General features: G+C 40.4%; 1 protein-coding gene across 2 annotated transcripts in view; it reads left to right on the top strand.

Moving 5' to 3' along the window:
* The window catches only part of xrcc4 (X-ray repair complementing defective repair in Chinese hamster cells 4), a 68052-nt gene that overhangs the window by 30500 nt on the left and 11550 nt on the right, over positions 1-26002 (top strand). For both annotated transcript variants that reach the window (XM_049019274.1, XM_049019273.1), the window contains 4 exons: positions 7687-7853; positions 8126-8275; positions 11592-11737; positions 16835-16976. In XM_049019274.1, the coding sequence (XP_048875231.1) occupies positions 7687-7853; positions 8126-8275; positions 11592-11737; positions 16835-16976 (605 nt within the window). The remainder of the gene's footprint in view (positions 1-7686; positions 7854-8125; positions 8276-11591; positions 11738-16834; positions 16977-26002) is intronic.

Here is a 26002-nt window from a genome sequence, read left to right on the forward strand (position 1 = left end):
ATAGTCGGTTTATGGCACTTGCTGGTGATTAGCGTGTGGGTAAAACAGATGCTGAGTAACTAAGAAATTCTGCTATTAATTTGCAAATTGAACCATTACCAGACATACAGCTGTGTGTTTTAAAGGTGTAGCACATTTTACGTTGAACCCTGATACCTTTTAGCATTTTTTTTAACCCTAATTTTTAAGCGGGGCCTCATATTTTTTTTTTTATGAATTTTATATTCATTACCTATTATTTACAGTAGATTTTTATAGAGAAAAGCACACTGATCAGCTGGTTACCCAGCTGTTTATAGTCTTATGGGGCACTAGAGACGGGGTACAGACAAAGAGGAACTTGCAAGAATGGTTAACCATGTAATCCGTCTGTGTGTGTATGTCTGTGTCTGTGTGTGTGTGTGTGTGTGTGTGTGTGTGTGTGTGTGTGTGTGTGTGTGGTGGCTGGGACTGTCCTTCCATCTGTCTTCAGACCTGTTGTCCTGGCTTCTCTTGACGCGTGTGTTATAGCCCTTTCTAACAACATGAAATGTTCACCATAAGAATGACAAAAAATAAAAACACACACACACACAGCAGCCGGAAAACGGTGGTATCCAGTGGTATTTACAGTGGTATCCAGTGCTCAATGATGTCCGCGGAAGATCGGTTCCAGAAAACCCCACAAATACCAGAATTCACAGATTCTCAACGTTCTCTATATAATGTGGCATAGTATCTGCAATTCTGCATATACCCTGTGCATATCCTCCCCTACACTCTGTCATTGTTAGATTACTTATGATACCTAATGCAATGTAAATGCTGTGTAAATACCTGTTATTCTGTAATGTAGAGGGAGAAATGATGGGGGAATGTGTTCAGTACAGATGCAAACATCATAGAAAATATGATTATAAAGAAGAGAAAATCACTTTTAGTGACTAAAATTTTTGTTTTAGTGCTCGGCACAAAACGCTTTTTTGAGTGTTTTGTTTGTTTTTCTTTCCCCGTTTTTTCTCTGGTTAGTTGAATCTGCGGATGCGGAACCCAGGGACACGGACGGCTGGCTGTAATCTCATTTCAGAATTGTAATGAGTTTGGCCTTAGGGATAATTAATTGCATTAAAGTGAGACACAAAGGGAAATTCCTACAAGATAAAAATGTCATAGAGTGCATGAGTGTTGTTCCTTTGCGGAAGCAGCCGACGATGTACTTTAAGAAGGCATCACACATGGCTGATATGCATGGACCTGAGAGTTCTGACAGCTGCACACGCAGGACCATGTTATGGTACAGGGGAGGAGTGCTGCTGGTTGAAAAGAGCATCATTTTGATATGAGCAGATCTATGAATGAAGTAAGAGCTTTGGCTTGCCAGCCTCTTCAAACCAGCATAAAATAGTTTAAAGCTGGGCTTTATGGCGACAGAGGCTTGACCTTTCCATGACACTGCAAAGATTTAGGGGGCCACCAGCTCATTACCTGCAGCTGTAACCCCAGAAAATTATGCATGAGGACACACTTTGTGGGGACAGATGTGAAGGAAATACATTTAAGGAAATCTTCAAAAGCATGCAAAATGTTTTAAGGACATCTCCATTGTCTTCCCTGGCAGTTTTCATGAGCTTTTATTAGGAATCTAAAAGTGCCAAACCGTTTCTGCGTTACTGCTTTTCATCTGTTTCGTGGGGGAAATCGCAAATCATTTATTGCATTACATTAAGACTCTAAGGACATTTTACAGAAATGCAATGAAAATCTTTTGTGTGTCAGTCAGTCTATACTAGTCAATCAATATCTGGCCTCTCATGCTATAAAATGAATGAATTGTTTATTGTAAACATACTGTTAGTGTATTGTATGAAGTATTTTGCCATATATGTTAGTTGCTTGGTTTTTGCATTGTACTTTTTTTTTTTTTTTTTTTTTACATACAGTATTGTTCAAAAATTAGCATGGGTCCTGATTATTTACCTTAAGTGATAAAGTTGTCTGTATATCATTGTTTTAAATGTGTTTTTTTCATTACTTCTCATTTTTACTTTATTGTGTTTTTGTCTTTACGATGTCTAATCACTTCCAGATCATGCTGCTCATTGTAAAATCCTGCAATGCAGTAGAGGTGCCCTTTTCCTTCATTCTTTTCCCTTAACATTATTTATTTATCATGATTCCACATCAGCCCCACCATTGTTGGCCTGCATTGGCACAGAACTACACGCTCAGGCTTCGTGAGAGCTCCAATAATACAAGCCGTAACTAACATGAATACTGAATCTCCCAGTATCCAAATTTTGCCCCTATGAAAAAAACATCTCTTTTAGTGAAGTCTTTGGGAAGGAAACGGATTTCAGTTTCAGTACATTTCATTAGATCATGCCTGCGGTGCGTATTTTTGCATTAATTAAGGTAGCATTGATATATCTATGAGAGACACTCAGGAATGGAGGTCATATGATATGATGCATGGCACAGCCTTTCTACCGGGAAACTAAGGTACATTTTCATGTTTCCCTGCTGTTTTATATTTCTTTTGAAGTTGAAAATTACAAGGTCTCCACAGCAGAGCCGATAATTGAAGCCAACATGCAGAAGCAAGTTCTCGGTTGTCCCCCTGACCTACTCTGCTGTGTGGGAAATACCAGGCCCATGAATACGGACTGTTGTCTCCGTGGCAGACATGTTGACTTTGAAATGGTCGCCTTCTCCCACTCACAAGTTTATCAGGAAAAGTTAATCTCCTCATTTAGTTTTATAATGGCTTTGCATGTCTGTTTGTTTATTTTACTTCCAGGGTTAATAATCCTACTCTGAAAATATATGCTGTAAGACTAAAAAATGCCCCTCAGAAACACAACTGCTAAAAGTCGTGAAATTCTAGAAGCATTTCAAGGTGAAAGAATCATTGTCATGTAATAGTCTTAAATTATATTGTAGGTAATGTATCATTTGCATGGTGAAAAGTCGAATTTCAAAATACAGCACATTATTTTTTTCCATATAAATATTGTATCCTTACATGTAAATGCTGAATTGTGATGCTTTGAATTAATTCCTGCAGCCTAGCAGCGGGAAAATTAACTAAATTATGCCGAAAAAATTGTCCATAATGTTATGCGTGATTCAAATTTTGTAGGGTATTTACCTAAAATGCTGTTATTCATCTGTAATGTTCAAAGATTATTGTTGCGTTACAGTGTGTATGAAATGCTGAGGGATCGATAACGTTTTTGGTGTTTCTAATAAGCAACTCCAACCCAGATTTCAACAGCAGTATGAAAACTCCGTCTGTCTCCAAATGGGAGAAAGGAAAAACCACACTCAGTATCAAAAGCCCTAAACTCTGTTCTTCTGTGCAGACCAAGTACTACTTATCCAGGCATTGTTCAGATTAAATTGTCAAGGATATGAAGGGCTAGGTGATGGAGCATGTGCCGTAGGAGGTCTCGAGTGTCAAAACGTGACTTCCATCCAGGGGGCCCACTCATTAATGTTCTGTAAACCTTCTCTGAGGCATTTCCATATGGGGTGGGGGGGATTAGCGAACACTCAGAAGGGATCCCATTACCACTGAATGCTGCCTTGCTCTGGCTGTATCAGAGCAGCCTGAGCTCTCCCAGGATCTCCTTCCTGTGAGGCTTTTGTTTTAGGGCCTTGCTCCCATATGCGCGGCTGGTGCTCTGGACTGCAGGTCTTGTAAAGGAGATCAAATTTTTACGCTTTGCTTTTAAGTCGGGAGCTAAACAAAGACCCTCACATGAACGATACTGATTAGCTAATCATTTAGGTTAGCTGGGTTTGCAGGTTTAGCATTAAGCACTGTCATGTGCCCAAACTAGGATCCTGCATTTGGCAGTCCTTTGCTTCTGTGAACTTCCTCCATGTTTCCTCCCTGGGGTCTGGGCTGATGTGAGAGCTGTTAGTATTAATGTTTGTGAGTATGGGAGTTTTCCCTGTGTTCTCCATGATGTGCTTCTGCTTTACACTGTGTCATTTCCAAGTCGCCTTCATGCTGTAAAAATAGGGACTACAGATTGATTTTTAGTGTCGTTTCTGTATTTTAATGACCGCATTAAGTTTTACGTTAAAGTGCAAACCCTGTTCAGTGTACATATCAATGTACACAATTTACATATTAATTAATAATTCAGACAGTGAGACCCTCCCGTTTAAACACCTTCACTATCCTGTGCCATGTGTGTACGCTGAATGCTCTTAGTGCCGCCCTTTGTCTGCTTATTTGAAAAGTTGTCCTATGGGTTTCTTCTATGCTTTGTTTGAAAGATGTTCTACAGCTAACAGAGCATTCGCTGGAAGCTCAGCCTAGCTGTACTTACGCCTTGGCGACTCCCTGACAGCCGTATGTTAATAATGTGCTATTTGCCTCAGTTATATGTCGGTTTGGACAAAAGTATCTGCTAAATAACGTAAGTGCAATGAAGCAGTCGGTGTCTATAAGTGGTGAGAGGGCTTTCAGCTGGAATCTGTCATCGTGTGCTGATCCCCTCTCTGGCCAAATGTGCAGCATACAATGCGAGGCCTGCATCCATCAGAAAGCAGTCCTGCCGCATTATACTGGGAAACGTCACAGGGGCATTAGGCTGTTTCCTCGTCTCCCCCAGATCATCTGAACACATCACAGGCAAGGTGATTGATTGTGGAAATATCGGAGTCTGCTTTCCAGACCATCTAGAAACAATGTGTCTATTGTACAGTCTTGTTAAGTTATTGTTTTACCACATAGCAACAAGCAATTTTTTTTGTTATTCCACATCTTGGGCTAAGTGCAATACTATTCATGTATTTAAAGTTTGCATTAATTTAGTAGATGCTTTTCCCTGTGCTTATAGAATATATTATTATATTAATTAGCTCTTACCAGTTGATTAGTAAGCATCAAATTGCAGTTTACTCTCAGTGGGTAATATTTGCATTTTTAATAAATGTAGTACATACAAAAAAATTTCTTTTTGGCAATTGCAAAGTGAAAAATACATTAGTAAATACAGATAATAGTTAAATAAACAGTGTTAATTTAATGTTTCTCTTCATTGGCGAATGGCCATGTTTAGAATTGCATCATGAACAGGAGTTCCAGTTGAAGTTGGCTGAATTTAAACATAATCCCAGAAGTCAGGCTCAGTATTTTAAGAGATGGCTGTCTCTCTGCGCTTGGCAGGTCTGTAGCACATCTGGGCCAAATTTTTCTCAGAAGAGTCCCCACCTGCCACAGATACTAGCCAGCAGAACACAGAAGGACTGACCCCTGCTTGCTAATAAGGGCCCATGTCCTATGGATCTGATGTTTTACACAAGACTCACAAAGAGGTAGAATAACTGACATAGAATTTGAAATGAAATTTTGGGGCTCCATTATATGGTACTTAGCAGAGTGTAAATGGGAACCTCAATCATCCCCCAACCTGGGGACCATGCACTGATGTGGACATACAGTATGCCTGCCTTAGCCTCTACTCTTGTCTGGGTTTGTCTTCCTGACCTGCAGGCCAACATTGTACATGAGCTACACGTGCTGTGTTTTCACATGCAGCATGTTAGTATGTTAGTGAAATGGTCTATGTAATATCTTATGAACTGATATTTGAGAACTTTAAAAAATAATATGGCATAACAGGGCTGAAGACTGGGGTGCATCCTAGATGGGATGCCAGTCCATCGTAGGGCACACATGTAGGGTGCTTTTCCACTACACCTGGTACCAAAGTTTTGGCACTAAAAAATCGGTACTGGCTTTCTTCCATTGACTTCCAGTTCAGTACCAGTAACAAACACTTTGAGTACTTTGAGGTGTTTTTTGTTGATTGGTCATGCATATAACCTGCAATGCAAACATAAAATGCAACCAGGATTTAGAAAAAGTGTAGTCATGAACTCAGAAAATGGTTATAGAGGATGAAGGAAAAAAAAGTAATAATAATGGAATTGTGGACAAATGGAGGCCCAATCTTTAATTGTGTTCAGTGGTAAAGCACCCTTATGCATTATTGGCAATGTAGATACTCTTAGAGTTTGCTTAACTGTCAAAACCACAGTACCCAGAGGAAACCCAGCATATACAAGACTCTGTCTCCATAATGTTATATGCAATCCCCCCCACACACACACACATACACACACACACACACACTCAGGATCAGTGCTCTGGAAAGCTTGGCCTTAATATCCATCCATTTTCAGAAGTGCTTGGAAGATAACATGTGTTTATCTCAAGGGTACTGCTGTATGAGCAATTATTCACTGCGGAAGAGCCAATGAGCCAATGCGTTAGTAGAAACTGCATGCAGAAACCAGGATGTGTTCAGGATGTAATAAAAAATTTTTAAAAGTTAACAAAATAGATAAATGAATAAACAGATGCGCTGAAGATGAACCAACATGTGGCAATTTAGAGTTTTGAGCCCAGTATTAACAATATGTTACTATGTCAAAAAATACTCTCACTCTCATATATCACTTTTGTCTCACACCTCCTGTGTTGGGGGTTTGAATCTTAGCTAAAGTCTCATATATTGTTTGGTTACTTATGGTTAAGGTTAGGGGTTGGTTTGGGTTGTGGTGCTATGTTGTAATTATAGTTTTTTCCCCATATAAATCAATGGAGAGTCCCCACAAAGATATAATTACAAGCCTGTGTGTGTGTATGGATGCGCACTATATCTGCGTGGGACGTGTGAAGAAGGCCGCCGTCTTCTTGGGCAAAGCCTGCCCATTTGGTCTGAAGGGCTGGGAAGCACTTATGTAAAAGTGACTTTCCTCGCTCTTAGCTGATTAGAGGTCAACCATTTTGGGTTAAAGGTATGAGAGCAGCCTAAGGACCATTCAGTCACCGTGTGATTAATACTATTGACTCATTCTTATCTCCAGGGAAGCCTTACTCACTTTTACAGTGCACAAACCGAGATGGTATGGTCTAAATAAAGAAGGTGCCTACAGGGCCGTGATGAAGTATTCGGAGATAAGAAACAGTTAAGTGTTATGATTCAAACAAAACAGAGGGAATGAGCAAGGAGGCAAATACCTTGTCATTCCACTGTAGCATTGGCCAGTACAGACACACCTTGCTTTACAATGGTTCAACTTAGGATATTTTGACTTCACAAAGGTGCGACGGTGATGCATATTTAGTAGTCGTCAGGCTTTCAATTTTTATCTTTTTCCGGGCTAGCTATATGTCGTGCAATACATTCTACTAGCACTATACGATGGGAGTATCCAAATAGCTGTGCTTCCAGAATCTGTTCGTGAACGTAAACTCCTCATACAGTGTTTAGTAATATATCATACGTGTTTTTTTTCGGTTTGATTTATCATATTCATATTCGACTTATGATATTTTCAGTTTAGGAACGTAACCCCATCGTAAGTCGAGGAGCGTCTGCATATGATATGTTCTATGGGCACTAACTGTGTATTCACTTAAAGTCTGGGTGATCTGCAGCTATGACGTATAGACTTCAAGGCAGGATGTTAGTTTAGCATGTTAATGTCATTTACAAATGTGTAAGCGTCATGCCTAATGCATTAGCATATTCAAATAGCAGTATGTCGAAGTTCTCAGTATGTCGCCGTGATTCTGGGAAGCTGGTCCACACTGCCAGACAGGACGACTTCGTGTGCGAATATGAGAATGAAATGGTGCTTATTCTGTTTAACTGTATTTTCCCCTTTCTTCCCCCCTTCAAGTTTAAGCTTGGCGTTGTGGAACTGCAGACCGTTCCAGATCCAGTGGACGTAATCAAGGACCTCATCAGCCATGGTCTGGAGAGAAGCACTGAGCTTCAGGCCAGAAACATGCAGCTGCAGGAAGAGAATCAGCGACTGAGACAGGAACAGGAGCACATCACCTCCGAGTACGCGACTGTCCAGCCCCCTGATAGGGAAGGTGGAAGATCTCCATCACCATTAACGGCCATTGGGACTCCATCCCCACTAATTTATATAAACTATGCGTATAATATAGTTTCAGTGCTTTTGTTTTATTTTAAACTATAAGAAGTGTCATTTAACTGTATGGGTGCCCGGTACTTAGTGACTTAGTGCAATTAAAAATACTCTACAAAACAATCAGTTTTGGCACTCTCCGCCATCTTGGTTTACATCGCTGCCTTGTTTTATTTCGCAGGTTAGAGAGGTATGTCCAGGGCAAAGAGGTCCTGGAACGAGAGCTCTACACTCGCTTTGTCTTAGTGCTTAATGAGAAGAAGGCGAAGATCAGAAGCCAAAAGGAGAACATTGAGAAGTTGCTGGAGGAGCTGGAAAAGAATGCGCTGAGGTAGCGCCATGTACCATGTGATATATACCATGTGATATATACCATGTGATATATACCTGTAATATATCGGAAAAATACAGCTACACCAAGTGCAGTATATACTGATATATTGTGTGACATGAACACTTCAGAGACCCCCCCCAACTGTAGTTCACTGTATCTCCCTTTATTATGAAGCACACTATTCAAAACCAGTCCTTACTTTCCGAAGCAAAACCCACCAGCTATGTGTAGGAAATAACTGCATGGCAGTGAGACTTCAGGACCTCAGAAGGGCATGTTATTTTCAGTCAGGAGAGATTTATGAATGTTTTATATTTGTCAGTAACGTATGACAGAAATAGTCTACAAAGAAAGTTCGAGCTGATGGTGCCCCCGTCTATATGTAGATATTGTTCCCAAATAGCAACATAAACACTACAAAGCAACAAAGAAAGACATGCGTGCTATTCAGCAGAAACGCAGGATCATGCAGGCATCAATAGACTGCTAATGTCCGTCTTCAGACATCAGCAATATGGCAGCGGATGAATTGAAGTGACCCTTACGGGAAGACAGTCTGAAGAAACGTTTGTTCTTTTTTGTATTAATCCAAACCCACGTTTAGCTCCCTGCCAGCGGTGTGCTTGCACTGCATTGTCCGCTTCACTTGTATGTCACTTTGGACAAAAAGTCTTTGCTATATTCATTAAATGCAGAAGACCACCTGAATGCAAATTTTCTGATGAATTTTTGGCCACCACTCAAGCACTATATTTTGAGAAAATCTATGACTGCCTGCCACAGAAAGCACATGATTCCGGCGTGGCGTGGTGATGGGTGTGTCTGGTGGTGAGCTACATCACACACCATTAAGGAAACCAGGTATTTATACTTTATACCATGGATTCATGAGTCACACCAAAATATTTTGGGGGAAAATGTCAGACACACAGCCTCTGACTCAAAGTTGTACCAAAAATAGGTACTATAGCATGACAATAATTTTTTTCAGCAAATTTACCAAAGAATGATTTAAGACAAAATGTCTTTGTTTTGTAACAGTTGAATCAGAGTTTAGACTTCAATCCAATTCAAATGCTGGGCAAAGCTTAAAGTGAATCGTTACCATAAATTTAGCACATTTTAAGTTGTTTAGTGTGCAGTGAAGAATGATGTGTAATTAGTAACTATGGGAAACCTTTGACTGCCTTTCTGCCAGATATGCTCCGGCTCTCTGAGTTCAAAAGTGTTTATTTCTTCGTAGAATAAATTTTGTGATTGTCTCTCAAGCTGAATAATGAAAAAGATTGATTTTGTCATTCAGAAATAGCATTTACTTCAATCTGAATGTCCTTGAAATTTCTAAATTTCAAAGATATTATTGGAATGGTAGCATCCTTGTGTAGGACTTTTGGGTATTTTCTCTGGTGAATTAGTTGTTTTTATAGTGTGTGACGTAATGTACTTGCATCCCATCCAGAGTGTCCCCTGCTTTGGAAACTCTGTTTCCAGGATTTACCCTCTACTGGATAAGTTAGATGGATGGATGGATGGATGGATGGATAGATATGAGATTATTGACAGGTTATTGAAACATGTGGGAGTACCATTCTCTGTGCTAGTTTGGTGACATCCATACACACGTGCTGATCTAGTGATATTCTTAGAAATTTCGTAACGGAATGTCTGTAATTTTTTTTCACTCTGTTGTTTTGTAACCTAGTGATACGTTACTAAGTGCTGTGCTTGAATTGTATATCTGTCTTCATAACTTATATTCCTTCAAATGACATGTAACTTATGAAAGTGTGTATTGATTAGTTATTTCAACTGTATATTAATATATATCTATCCATTTGTTACCTGCTTTTTCAGTACAGGTAAGGTAGCAGTCCATCATTGGTCACATACATATGTGTGCTACGGAGAGTTTAGTGATTTACCTAAATGCTTATCTGTGGACTGTAGGAGGAAACTGGAAGTATCCGGAGGAAAACTGTGAAAAGTGGGGTGTGTGGTATATGGTGTGAGGTGTGGGGTATAGGGTGTGGGCTATATACCCCAAAATGTATCATACCACAGTCGGGATATCTTTAGCAGTTCTTTGCTCTCTCCTTTTTCTATCACCATCAGATGTAGCGCCTCTGCTCAGTGTTGGGAATGGGGCAGTAGAACTGCAGTTAGGACAGTGCTCTCCTTGTAACCAACAACCTCACTGCATCCACTGATACTTAGGACCATCTTCTTTTAGTGGTCACCCATAGCTCATGAGCATGGGTGAGGATTGTCTGGCAAACTACCACCTCGTCTTGTGGCTTACCCTAACCCTAACCCTCCTGCCTGCAAAATGGAAGTCATTGAACTGATTTTGCCTGTCAATTTTATGTTCTCTCGCTCCTGAACAAGATCCCAAAGTGCTTAAACTCATCCACTATGGGCACCCCCCCCCCCCACACACACACACACACCCCTGGGAAGAGCTTTTCTGAAGGAGTACTGAGGCTACAGACTTGGAGATGCTCACCTTTGCTCCTCCATGCCTTGGTATCCTACCTGTATGGAGATCACAAACAGAAGTACAGATAGAGGGCAGACACAACTCTTGCATTCATTCTGTGATCATGTAGCAGATGGTTTGTGGCCCTGTAACTTCATATTTAGTCCTGAGGCACATGGTCATTTGCACCTTTTCCAAGTCCACACAGTACATGTAGACTCAGTTGGCATATTCCCACATGCCCTCACTCAACTGTGCCAAGGAGGAGTTTCAGTCGAATGTTCCACCCCTTTGGTCCAAGCAGGGTACTCTGCTTCTCCTTGAGACCTTTCGTCGGGGGTCTTTTTTGGCCCATCGTTTGCCTGGCCCCTCGCCGCTGACCTGTTTAACAAGGGAGGCCCTATCAGGAGTTTCAGCCCCAACATAACTCTGTGGATTGTTAAGGCACGTAAATCCCTCCCCTAGGGTCCTGATCCGCAGAAGGTCCTGCAATACCTCTGTTGTCTTTTTAAAGCTACTGAAAGCAACATCAGAGCAGGAGGTCATATTTTCATGAAATTAAGTCCAGTTTTGGTGTAAGGGGGCATAGTTTTGTTGTGAAATCTGCTGAAGTGAATACAGACCAGTTTAAATTTCTATAATCCCATTTATAAATAACTGTTAAGGTCAGCTGCAAAAAGTGGGTATGTCATGTAAATTGTGTAACGTGTTTTGGATTAAGCACTTGCCCGACAACTGTCAAAGTAGCAACGAGAACAAGAGAAAATAACTACTACTATTACTACTACTAATAATAATAAGTAGGTCTTTTACCTAGTATTCTGTCTGATTTGCTAGGAGGGAGGCTGATCTGGCAAAGGGCAGGGCTCCTTCAGAGAGTGCCGGGAGTCCATCCAGAGTGGGCGACACCTACGAGGGCAGCACAGATGAAGAGCATTCTGGGAGCACCCACTCACCTCCAGCGCCGGAGCGGCCCATGGATGGTAAGATAAGGGCCCTTTGTCTTTCCCCCAGATAATTACCCCCAGATGCTGAAATAAATACCAATAAAAAAAATCTATATCTGCATGTATGGGGGTACACCACAAGAGAGACAAGCTTGCATTAATCATTCCCGTATGAGCCATTCTCGTATTGCTCAACAAAATTGCAAACAGCAGTCAACTGTGGGCACTCTGAGGCCATGATTCAAGCCTCTTATTCACATCTCTTTGAAAAGGCTGAAGGGTTTTGTATTCCCATGCAAACTATTGGGATCCATAATTGAGTTTACAATTAGCATTGCAGGGGGGTTCTGGTGTGCATCCATTGAAAGGTTTTTTAACAATGCGGAGGATGCTAAACGGTTGATTTAGGGTTGGTCTAAATTAGGTTGTTAAATTATGGGCATCCCACAATAATGGACCATTGTGAATGGCCTTGTAAATTGTGAATGATCGCTAAGGGTTAGAACTCATACTGGGGTTAGGGTTTGTAGCTGTTTGCTTAGTGGTTTGTCTTTTCTATTTGACTGATACCACAGGATATGATATTTTCCAGAACACATACTTTTTTACCTATTTGGCAATATTAAAATAGTTGTTTCTACTGACACTGGTACATTGTTCGTACAATTATATAGCCAAGAATCTTCTATTAATTAAAGGCAACGGAAAACGTCATCTGCATATAATTTAACATAAATCAGAAGTAAATAGCTCAGAAACAGAAGGCCAGGTGAGAAGCTTGGTGAGGGGCTTAAACTTGACCCTGGCAGCCTACAGATCTATGCAGGGTGTCACTGTAGTTAAGCACGCCGGCAACTGACTTGTGTAGCTCTTGGTTTGGGCTGGAAATATTCGAAGAGGTATTTGAGCATGGTCAGCTTAGGCCTTCTGAGCCGAAGGTGCCTGCCATTATTCCGTACCTTCAGTCAGTACAGGCAATTCCCAACATGACTCCAGTACATATGGACTTGCACAATGGGAAAAGGTGACATACGCCTGTAAGAAAATGTATGCTTTATCTTTTCATTTATTCAATGCTTGTTCTTTAGTACATATACTAGTAAATCTTTGGCTTATATATTTTTTTTTTTCTAGAACGGGTCTTGAAGGGTATGGAAAAGTAAATCTGACTGACGTAAAATTTGACGTGTCGCAGTTTGAGGAACGGATTACTTGCATCAGTCGAAGTGCCTGTATATCGAAAAATGAGGGGTCACCTGATGCAGGCCCACGTGCAGCTCAGTGAGTAACTATATACATGCTACATTAACAAAGGTGGCCTCTCTCTGTCTTCAGTCATGCTGTGGTTATTTTTGACTTTGGGTGTTCCCCCTCGCTTGCGTCCAGTCAGCTTAGAATATGTAGACGCAAGTCATAAAGAATGACATCAGCTCCACACCGATCATATGATAATTAATTTCTTGGATACTGTTTCCCCCCAAAGAAATATTGGCCCAAAGTAACACCGGGCTGCAGTGTGGAAACCTCCCAGATGTCTTCTTGAGTCATGTCTTGCTGACGTCATGGCAAAAGGAAACGAGAGTATGGAACTGGTGCAATTTCAGGCCATTTAATGTTGCTCAATTTCCCCCTTTCTTCACTGTTGAAGTCAGCAGCACAGGACAAGCTTAATATCACTCTCCCATTACTGTAACACATATAATGAGCGATTCTCTGTCCTTTCTGCACCCTAATAAAAACAAATATCCCCATGAAAATCTGATTGTCTGTGATTCGGTTTCATGAAAATCGTCTGCTTCAGTTTTAACTCATGTAACTCAGAATTAATCCTTAATATCCTACTTTGTGACTTTGTAAGTTTTTCTTACTTTGTTGTTTTCAGAATGTTTTTATAAGCTGAGGATTAAATGAGGTGCCTAAATGAGGGCACCGATGATGATGTTCATGGGAGTTAACAAGTTATCTGACCATTTTGTCATAACTGCTGCATCGCTTATTTTTCTGTATATAATGTTAGCACCCATCCATTCGTCCACCCATCCATCTTCCATGACTGGAACACGCCCTCTACGGCATACCAGTCCATCACAATGGCTTGTTAGCACAATATTGAATCTGAATTTCGGATTTCATGATATGTAATATCTGAAATGTCCTGTTTTGAGTGCGTGGTTAGTGCAACATTATTTTGTGTCATTTTCCACTGGAGTGTGATTTTACGTTACCATGGATTTTGACCTTCAACACAACTTCTGTCAGCCAAAAGCTGAAAGAAAATATCTTACGGAGTCGTCAGACTGCGTTTTTTTAAGGTAAATACATGTGGCACTAAATTAGCCCTCCAGGACTGGAAGTCTTGGAAAAAGAGCCCCGATCCTTCCAGAAACTTGCTGTGATTGATTGCCACCAGGAGGGAAATGCTCACTGTTTCATATGTAGTTTCAAAACCTTGACAATGAGTCAGAATCCCCTGAGTGCTGTAGTATTGGTGCGGAGCCGGGGGGGGGGTTAAGGGTTGGAAGATATGTGCGTGTGTGGGCAGTGGGGGGCTGGACTGCCAGGGGAGTATGAGGTGGCTCGCTTCCAGCACTACCTTGTTAAGAAATAGTAAGGCTGCTTGGGAATACACTTCTCAATGGGTAGGACTTCAGGAGACGTCTTGCTGATGTTGTCCATGGTAGCCAAACGTCCAGCCATCCATTCCATGTGTGGATTTAATGAAAGCTTTATTGATCACTGGACGTGTGCCATTTTCAGCAAATAAGCAAGGAGGGTTTCTCAGGCCAAAACATTATCAGCTTGTTACTTTACAAAGTATATGTGATTGCCTTAATGAGAACACAAATATATTATCACATAACTCCATAAACTGTTTTTCATTGGTAAACGGCCTCCAGCTGCCCCAGTAGGACATAGGAACAACTTTGAAAAAAAGAATCAGACGATTGGACTCACTACAGATGCCTGCAACGCTGTGGCATTTTTACCCATTTGCTCTGGAGGACATTAATACTGACAAGCTGCGTTTTTTTGATGTTGCATTTTTTTTTTTTTTTTTAATATTTTTATGGAGCCAAAGTAACATTCATTTCTCAGAAATAAAGACGGGGCCTACAAAATCACTGACATGTGACCCGCAAGGCTGAAATTACAAGATGGTGGCTGTTTAATGACTTAGCATGATGTAATTATCGCTGTTGTTCATTATGTCATTATGTCGAGGGTCTTAATGATGCTGCATTTGCGTCACAGGTTTGTGGACTGTCAGCTGGCAGTATTGCCATTTGTACTCTATGTTCTTTTCTATCCTGTTGTGCAGTTTGATCTTAAAACCACTGTAAACATTTTTTTTTTTAAATCAGTTTTTTAAGTACAGTATTTGATTTAAATTATACGTTTAACATGCCACTGTCATAAAACTAAATCCAAATTCATAGGGCTGTGTAGTAATAATAATAGTATTCGGATCATTACTGTGTTGTAGTCTGCTGTCCTACAGGACACTGTACCTCTAAACCAGGGGTAGGGAACCTGATTCATGGAGAGCCGGTGCAGGTTTTTGGGATGGCCTCTCAATCAGCCAATAACAGTGGATTCCAAGGACTGGAGTTGAGAATCGCTGCTTTATTATTGGCTGACTGAGAGGCCATCCCAAAAACCCGCACACCGGCTCTCCATGGATCAGGTTCCCTACCCCTGCTCTAAACGATGAGCCCCATCTTCTGTAGCTTTTTAATCTCCTCTTTTATTGGGCAGTCACACTGCCAGTTTGTTTATGCTGCCACAGGATACAAAGGAACAGGCCTGGTTATCAGTAAGTGATGCAAAATTTCTCAATAGACTAAAAGTCCAGCTCACTTTCCCCCCAGGTCTGTAAGGAATAACCGATGTCATGCGGGAAAAATAAACTAAATGTTCTATCTGAAAGCCGACACCCATAACAGAATTTTATGTGTCAAAGTGCTTCTTCCTGGTTTGGGATTTAAAAAACAGGCAACTCTGAGTAACACTGGGTGTATAACAAAAGCCATTATGTTGCCTGTGATACTGCTTAATTAGAGACACTATGGCCAAACATAAAATGTTTGTGGCAGCAGGATTTAAGAGTTTATTACAAAAAGAGTCATTGGAAGCTGTTGAAAGGACTTGGGTGAGAGCAGGGTATGAAAATTAAGTCATATATTCCAGAGTGTCAGATGGTAGATTGACTGATCTCAGCTCAGTGTCGTCCCACAGGATAAGACCAGAGGTGGACCGGCTTTCATGTTTGATAGAACTGAACAAATTAGAAAACACAGGCCTGAATTAAAGATCTTGGAAAAATAAATAATCTGTTTCATCAGAATCGTTTGAAATAGGCTGGTTATTGATTCACGCTTTTATTCTCCTGTGATACTGAAGCGACGAGACAGTCCCATAATGTACAGAACATGTTATTTTTTTTTCAGCACTTGATCATTAAAGATGCTACTGTAATTTAATTTAGTCTTATTTTTTCTGTAGCTTCCACTTTTCCCAAAATAACCCAGTCAGATTACTTGCAAGTTTTGGGGAAGATGTTACTGTTTGGGTGGAGTGGAGGCATCAAGATCATGATAAGATGTGTTAAGTCACGTACGTCAGTAAAATTCAACCCTGTGCCTGTAGTGTATTTTAGAGATTGAAGAATATAAAGGTACTGTGTTTCTTTACATATTAGTTGTTCTTCCATATAAATATGCTTTGAGTAGATTTGGATTCTAGTTGTAGTAGCCCACCAGAAATAATAGGGTGTCTAATGGCCTTAATTTCAGTGCAGCCAATTTAACAACAGATAAACTGTCCTCTTGTAGAAACTGACAGCTAATTAAAGAGGCTGAGTATTTCAAGTAGAACTTCCTGAAGGCCACACTGTCAAATTCTAAGGTGACAACATCCATTTCTAATTAAACAGATTGTATTGAGGTAGAATGCAACTTTAGTTGGTGCATTCTACTGGAATTGAGCTGACTGTCCTAATTGCTGTATGTAGCCCTGTGTGAAAGCAGACTTGTTGGTAAAGTAGTAAACAGAACAGGCGAAATGAGTGACCTAACCACCATGATTACAGCCCTGCCTCCCCCTGGTTTCTCCCTGTGTGTTGTCCTGCTGCAGAAAAACCAGCCTGTACCTCCTTTGATGACAGCCTGACTGACATTATTGATGTCGCACCTTGTCGCAAACGTCGACATCGGCATCTGCAGAATCCCCGGGTAGAAGTCGAGAAGTTATCTGAAGAGAGACGAGAAAGGAAAAGGTACGACCGATCACATATTAATAAATTATTTAAATTATTAAAACATTTACATCTATATGCCCCTTACAATCTAAGGTTCAGATAATTGCTTTTCAGATTTTGAAATTAAATTATAATGCATTAAAACTTAAAAGGAGCATGTCGCGGGCTGCCTTTTGTCTTCTTCCACCTAACATATACAGGCTGTGTTTGATGTGTCCTTGTAGGACACATTTCTCTGAATTTTACATCATCGCTGAAGGCAGCTGACATTAGTGTTGACTGTACATTGAACATTATTAGTCTGTCAAAACAACCCAAAGTTAAAAACAAACCTGTTACACTGCAAACAAACCCAGAACATACATTTCCACATTAAAGATTTTTATTAGGTCTTTGTTACAGTTTTAGAGTGCAGCGACTAACCGCAGTTGTGTTATACACGTCATCTGCCCGTTTATGTTCACGAATATACCTCCCATTCATCTCGTCTTTCCATTTTCCCATGCTAAGTGGGCCTACTTTTTAAAATGTTTTCTTGGGTGTGTACTTTATTGAGGTGGAGAGGTCTGTTTAGTCTGTTCATTTTTAAAAAAAATGTCAGTTCGCGGAGTCTCTGACATATGGAAAACATTATTTGAGGTGAACTTCCAATCTTTTATAATCAATCTTTTCTTTGCTGTGGCCTGCTCATTTTAGCAACTCCCAGTCCACCTGGTAAATCCCCCAGTACAGCATTTCATACCTATGATGTCGCTTCCTTTCCACGCGCAGTGAGCTTTTGGGTGTGTGATTTTGTCTACGAAGAAAAATGGAAAAGATTTGAGCAGTTTGTCAGGATAATGCTGAACATTGTTGTCTGGTAGACATGAACTGGAAGAGAGTCACACAGCCCTAGAAAGACATTCTTGGTGCCCCAGAATGAAAACAATGTACCAACATCATGTAAGATAAAATTAAAACATCCAAGCATCAGTGTAAGCCTTAATTAGGGCTGTTTTTAACCTGTGTTTGTTGACTTCCAGTAGACTAGTCAATGGATGTGTGTAGCCTTCATCCCTTCTGAACTGGTTATTATAAAGGGCGACCTAAAAGTTGGATCTTTGGTTAGTTGGTTAGTAAATGGATGAGTTAAAATGTCTGAGAAAATTGTTTCATATAGTCCCTGAATCTCAGCAAAGGAACTGTTTTACTTTAAATATCATTTACATGTACTTTGTTTAGCTGGCAGTTTTGTTTCATATGATGTACAATTGAGGTAAATAGCACATTACAAGCATACTGCTGTATTTGTAAAATTTGATTAGGCATAAGTACAGCTAGGCTGAGCTCCCAGTGAATGTCCAGGTACAAGGGTATGCAGTATTGGAGCAGAAGCTACACAACGTCTTCCAGACAAAGCAAGAATCTAGTAAGACAGCAATTGAAATCAGCAGACAGAGTGCAACACTATGAGCATTCAGGGAATATGGAGTGGTGTAGGCCAGCAGAGCTAATTGTGGAACCACACGACGATGGGAGGCTCACTTGTTAGAAACAGTTCAGGGGCTGTGGGTTACACACACACATATGATCCAGAACTGCACCTTCAGTCCACCATATGGGAATCGTATGGCAGTCAGATATTATGTAATGCAGTACTTTTGTTTAAATTTTAATTTCAGTATTTAATGAACATAAAACAGTACATTAATAAAAATGTATATTAGCGTCTGTCCATTACATGGTACTGGGTCACGATGAGCCACTAACCTCTTTCAGGAAGCCTGGGGGTTTGGGCAGTGGCACGAGATGCAAGATGATGATATAGTCGATTTTAATGCTGCTTAAATAATAATTCTATGACCTTTTATGTTATCTTATTGGGAAAGGTATAATGTAGATGTACTGGTAATTTGTGTTCTGTAACTTGAATGGTTCTGCAGGCATCCTGTACTGTTGTTTTGCTCCTGTGAGTCTATAGGGAAGAGCGAGCTGCTGGCCGAATGTGTTACCACATTCTGTGTCGAGGACGTTTTATGTAAATGTATTTACAATCTGCTGAATGCATGCAGAGAAGTCATGCGCAGTGAGGTCTCCGAGAGCGAGGGCTCCTCAGCTGACGTCAGTCAGAGACACAAACCCAATAAGCATTTTCACTTTTTAGTCACTTTTTATCGTACTTCATTAACTACATTCTGAAGTCAGTTGTTACTTTCATTTTATGGACCAATTCTCCTGCCATTTTATTTGTCCATTATGAAATAGCAAACACCTTTGTTTCACATTTGAAGAAAAACAGATTTATAGTAAACCCCCCCAGAGAGCATTTAAACCTATTTTCTCTTTTTTTTCTCACCAAAAGAAAAATGGGGGCTTCGTAACATGTCATCTTGAAGGACTTTTTATTGCCTGATTAAAAGCCTTCCAAAAAGTTTCTGTATGGTAGTAATTGTGAAACGTAATGTGTAAACGTGGACAAGATTATGCATGAGGGGAAGTACCCTTACATTTAGTTTTCAAACGTAGTTTTGGTTTGCTGTGTCAGCTGAAAGAACTCAAATTCTGTATTCTATTCCTTCCTTCTGGGAAATGGTGGATTCCGACCTTCAGATCTCCAAAAAATTACCTGAGCTAAATTCACTTCAATATAGTGTAGATTGTACCTTGCTTTTGTCTAATCAGCAAACAGTTCTACCCCCAAAGAATTTGGCTTTCCTGAATTGACCTGTGATGTAACACAATACTCAGTGTCAAACTGCCGCATAAATACAGAGAAATTGAACCAGTTGCCAGTATCGCGGGTACAAATTAAAGAGCGTAGCAATAGTCACAAAGCTAATCTGTCAGTTAAAGACTACCAGCGACAGATCTTCTTCTTTGTTGCCTGGAGACGTTCGGCTGCGTTTGAATGAGTCACTTGGACGCCGTTCCCCAGATCTGAGCCAACAACATGGAAGCGATGCAGGAAACTTCAGCCTCACCCAAAGCGCCAGGCTTCCGTCTATTTTTTTTCCGACGTTTTACAGCGGCATTCTGGGGGATAGTCAGATGCCACCTTCATAGAAGCTAATCACTTGAAGCTCTGATACTGTAATTGCAACCCAAACCATCTCTCCTTCAGCACCTCGTTGGTGCTTTAAGAAGGTCCAACCATCTGCTCCATCAAGAGTCACTGTATTGTCATCTCCGCCAAAAACCTTTGAGAGGTGTCCATGCCCGTGCGTGACGTTTCAGTGTGCCGTGTTGGGGGTCATCTACAGTATGCAGCTACTACTCTTGAACATTCTATTCAAATTGCAGATCTGAGAAATTATGCCATTTAATGCTAAACAGCTTCTGTTCAAATCGACACAAATATTAGGCAGTTACTTTGCATCTTTTCTCTAGTTGCCTCGTCCTTCCTCTTTGGTTGTTGGCCACATTTTAATAGTTTGGCGATTTTGATTGCATTATATCTCTCTGATAGGTATTTTAGTTTTTTTTCTGTGCTCTGTTTAAGTTCCTTTTTTGCCTCATTTTAGTAGTGGTACTGGCGTACCCTGGGTTATGAACTAGATTTGTTCCTAATTCCGTCTTTAAGTCCGAACAATGTTAACAGCAGTGTGATCCGACGTTAAACGGTGGATGCCATTCTCCTTCCTCTAGCCAACAAACTGATGAAGCCTCGCGTGCTTTTCATTTAACTCAGATTTTTAAATGTCATTGGGTTTATGGCAACTTCATTCTTAAGTGCAATTTATCGGTAAGTCGGATGTCGGGAATTGTTGTGATAATAATTAGCCTATTAATTCTGCACAGGCACGATGCTACGGTCTTCTGCTTAACCCCAAACAGAAAGGTGCTCAGACTAAGTAGTGAACGTGCCCTATTTTCAAGCAGTTTGTTCTTTTTTGAAGATTCAAATAAGGACCAAAAATATTTGTCTGAAGAGAAGATGCTAGAAAAATCCGCACTTTCGTAGTAATTCTGCATGCAGCGTACAGCCTATTCCTATCCTTGATGGCGTGGCTTAGACAGATGTTGGGCCGGTCCTCGATGGAGAAAGTTGATCTTGGAGCTGCCCCCTCTCTCACGAGATGCACCCCAGAGCTGTAGCATGACTTGTGAAATGTTTCCACTCGTTTATTATCCACACAGGAGTACAATTCAGTGAAAAGCACTCTGGTAATCACACTTAGCCATGGGAAATGTCACTGCCACCTTCGTCATATTAGAAGCAAGATGCAGCAGGACTGCGAAGACTCGGTGTTCTCTGTTGTTTTGCATGTGGGATCCATATTTTTGGAAAATGTGTTGACTTAATGCTTCTCAAGTAGCTTCATGGTGAGAAGCTTCTGGGAAATTTCAGGTTGTGCCAGATCTGTAGAAAGATCCTTTACCAAAATCATAAAAAAAAAAAAAAAAAAAAAATTGAACGGATCTGCGGTTCAGATAATTCTGAAGATTGTGAAAATTCATTAGTTTTCCCATCTGTAATCCAACAGAACTTCCAGAGCTTTAAAAAATTTATAGCCTCAAATGTCATCCGTTACTTCCTGTAATATACTGTTGTGCATTTCTGTTGTGCTCGTACGATGTTTGATTCTCGCTCTTTTCTATTACCGAAAGAGACGCAGAAGCGCTAAAAACACATTTTTTTCTTTTTTATACTACCATGCTTGCCTTTGCATCAGCTCCACCAATGTACTGCTACTTCCACATAAAAGCCCCTTATTTGTCCCCCTAACTGTCGACTGTCATACCTGGCAGGATGTCTGAGCCTGCCTTCTGATTTTGGTAGTAGCAGTTAATCTTCTGTTAGCCACGGTACAAAAGCCTGGAAGCCCTGTCCAGTTAGAGTCAGGGCCTCTGATTGGCCAGGGTTCCTATGCATGCTGTGTTAACAAGACGATCCCCTGTTTGCCAAGAAGTCTGAATGGCAGCTGAGCACGAGTGAGGAGCGGACTGCAAAGACGTGCTGTAAATACCAGATATTCCCCAGCATTTCTTCAGTGTTTTGGGAGGTAATGCCCAACAAATTCATTGCAGATCTTCACTTGACTGACATTATTTACAAACAACTTTTGTGGTATACAGCTCTATTGTTTTAGTCTGTTTCATAGAGCTGATGTTTAAGTCCAGAGGTTGATGTCGGCTTTGCTGTTCTTTCCTTAGAGAAATCTAAATCCAAAGACCAGAATTTCCTAATAATCATGCCTATAATGATCACTAAAACCCAGTAGCTGGTCCAGTTTCAGTCTGACTACTACAATCGGCTTTGTTGGAGGGGCGTGGAGAAAATACTAATTCACATTTTCATTTTTACTTTTATGAGTAATACTTTGAGCTGGAGTAAACTTTCCAGCATCATGAATCATGAATATACTTCTGCCACTGAATTCATCCAGTAATTCTTCTAAAAGCTAAGCACCAGCTTACACAGAGGACTTCCTGTGATGTAGCTGCAAAATAAATTACTGGTCTAAAGTTACATAGAGTTCCAGGGCAACCCTTGTGAGAAAAGGGAGGAGCAGTGGAAATGCTGAAACACGGGCTTGGAGGAGTTACGACTGGGCTGTTTCAGATCTCGGACTGATGTTGAGGGTCACTTGATCCTTGGCATATTGTTAATTCAGGTTGACTTTTACTGGCTCCAGGGTTGCAATTAAGTTTTTGTGCTTGAATAGGCCAGGGTGATCTTTGACCTCTTCTATATGTAACTGACCATGACCTGTGCTCTGGAACGACCCAGCAGGGGAACAGACTGTTTTCTTGAGTTGAATTAAAGGATATGTCATACAGGGAGATAGGAGACCCATAGGGGCACATTGTGATTGCAAAGCTTGACCTGAAAGATGCTTGTACTCTTGGCTGGAATACTTATGCTATTAAGGGTGACAATTACACAGGTGTGGGAACCAACCGCTGACTATTTGTAGAGCCCACAAATGAGCTAGAAAACTGGAAATGAGGCAATACTAGCTAGGCTTATGGTGAAATTCTATTTGGAAAGGAGAGTTGGTTAATATGTAGGGATGTAACGATACCCAACTCACGATTCGGTACGATTCACAGAACTTCCATCGCTTTCAAAAATTGTTTATAGTCTCAAACGTCGTCCGTTACTTCCTGTAATATACTGTTGTGCATTTCTGTTGTGCTCGTACGATGTTTGATTCTCGCTCTTTTCTATTACCGAAAGAGAGACAGAAACGCCAAAAGCGCATTGTTTTCCTTTTTTATGCTACCATGCTTGCCTTCGCGTCGGCTCCAACGCGCCAGGCAGGAACGCCGGCCACTGCGCCCTCGTGACGTCCTCAATTTCAAATTCGCTCGCCATCTCGCGTTCGGTCAAAACCAAAAAGGTACGATGTCGACGTGAATACGCAGGGGTGTCCGACGTCAAAGTCACGTCATGAAACCAAATGTAAAATTACACAAATAACAATTCTGTTATAGTACAGTGAAGTACTCCTAAAGTAGCGATTAGTTTTCCTAATCAGCCGGTTTAAATCGTCATACATTTACATCGATTTTTAACTGATTCGCGATTCATCGCTACATGCCTATTAATATGTGATTCTTTGCATCTTGTTAACTAGAATATCAGAAATATAGGCTCACTATTAGTATTATAGATGAATCTGACTACTGTTATTCCAAATTTCCCTTAGGCTGCCCAGATTGTAACGGCATTAAGAAGCATTTCACTTTGTTTCGTTGTGTGCAACAGAATTCCTCTACATTACTTAATTTTTGGGAAAGGTTTACACTTGTAAGGAGGCACGATGGCCTCACATTTCCAAGGTTATGGGTTTAATTCCTGTCCACTTCTCTGTATGTTTGGAGTTTGGAGTACGGCTTGCTCACAGTCGTACATATGTGGTTAGGTTAATTTGTGTTTCTATATTGCCCGTACTTTATGAATGTGTGTGTGTGTGTGTGTGTGTGTGTGCTCTCTGATGGACTGGCATCCTGTTTAGGGTGTTTGCTTCTTCGTGCCCTCTCGATTCTGGGATAGCCTCCAAGCTGAGTGTGACCCGGTATCCGGCTAGCAGTTGATGGAAGGAGTTCCATCAATGAAGCTTCTTCAGAACGATGGATTGCCTTTCGTCTCATCAATTGCTGCATCCATACTTTCATCCTTCCGCTATGTATAGGGGGCATGGGCATGTTTTGGAGTTATACTATATTCATATGAGATCTGCATCCACCTACCAATCTCCTTTAAAGTCTGATGACTCTTACAGTGTGTGCATCCAAGTGCATATGCGTGATTGGAACATGTTGGTTGGGAAAAATGGTTTTGGTAACATGAAACCAGAGCAAGAGCAGACATTTTCGGCTCTCACACTGTCTCCAGACGTACTCTTTATCCCTTTGGAGAAAGAAATACTGAGTATGACTGATTGTTGATCTTTTCCCAGTACATTGATTTCAAAAACACGACTTGGCAAGTTTTTGTAGCCTAATCCTCACATCAGCTTTCCATCTCCTTATATGAAATTCTCCTGCTCTTTATGGTGCTTCAGTTTCCTGTCACGCTTAGCATAAAGCCTCCATCCCTTGACGTCTTTTTTTGTATAAGAACACTATTACTAGATGCATGCCTGTAACTTTTGGTTTTGTGATTTTTACACACAAGTCACATCATGCAATCTGTTCATATTTGTAGTGGCAGAAATAACTAATTAGTCTGTCTAGGGAACCATCTGTCAACTGACAAAAAAGCCTTAGACTTTATTCATTTTGCTGTATTTTCAGGGGAAAATATGTGTCTTTAGGATTTTTTTTCTATATTGTCTAATATATAAGGCTTGGTGTTGGCTGATGATCATTGAGCCTCACCGATTTTCTTTGCCAGCACAAAATTATGACAAATTTTATTAATTCAATTCGTTACACTTATACCTACACAGAAGCACCCGGAATACAGTTAATGGAACCTCTTTGCAGAAATACAGCCGTTTTCCTTCATTTTCTCATTATTCATCATTTTAACATTTAACAAAACTCTGTCCACGGGGGGCACACTAATGGAATGGAAAACCACTTTGCAAATGTGTGATTTATTTAAATTTCCTTCCAACCTGAAATAATAAATAATGATAATCGCAGAATTTATCACTCTAAAGATAATATATGATTTGATTTAACCACTGGTCAGAGTTATGTCTTTATAAATAGCAATAACATTCTATCATTTTTTCTTCTCAAAAAATAGAATATTTTATAAGTTTTGACTTCTTGTTCTTTTCTGGTAGTCATATTTATGAACTTTACATTTAGTAGTTGGTACGAATTTATCATATGACTTAATGTACAAAGGAAACCTTTCTTAACAACCTATACGTGAGATTTATGGTACCCTGTTGTGTCATATATACATATATATATATATATATATACACACAGACACACACACAGGTTTGTAGTTATATCTTTGTGGGGACTCTCCATTCGTTTCTAAAGGGAAAACTGTAATCCCAACTAGACGGCCTTAACCCCTACCCAGCCCTAACCTTAACCATAAGTAACCAAACTGAATACAAGACTTTTGGCGTTTTTAGTTTTTTGATTGAATTCACAGATTTTTATGACATTTTGGGGGACATTTGGTCCCCCACAATGTAATATAAAAAAAATAGACACACACACTTTATATACAGCCAAGGGAAAAACTGAGACTACAGCACAATTTTTTGTTTCACTCATTTCTCAATTTACGGGTGTGCATCTGTGAATAACATATATTTTTCTGTAAACTCCAGCCTGGCTCTTCCCTGTTTCGCATTAATGAAGGGCTCCTTCCTTGCTTTATGGGACTTCAGTCCTGCTTCCAGGAGCCTGATACAAACTGTCCTAGCAGTGCACTTCACACCTGCACTTAATGTTTCCCTTCTGAAGGTCACTTGATGTCATCCTACAATTCGTGAGAAACTGTCAGATAAGTTAACGGTCGTCTCTGGCATTAGAAAGTTACTTCTGCCCTTTACCTGGCTGGTATCTGGTCACTCCCAGTGTCTCCTGCTTCACCTTGATCTTGTGCACTGCTGTCTTAGAAATTTTTAACCTGAAAGAAACCT

Source organism: Brienomyrus brachyistius, chromosome 7 (genome assembly GCF_023856365.1).
Source record: "Brienomyrus brachyistius isolate T26 chromosome 7, BBRACH_0.4, whole genome shotgun sequence".
Taxonomy (NCBI): domain Eukaryota; kingdom Metazoa; phylum Chordata; class Actinopteri; order Osteoglossiformes; family Mormyridae; genus Brienomyrus; species Brienomyrus brachyistius.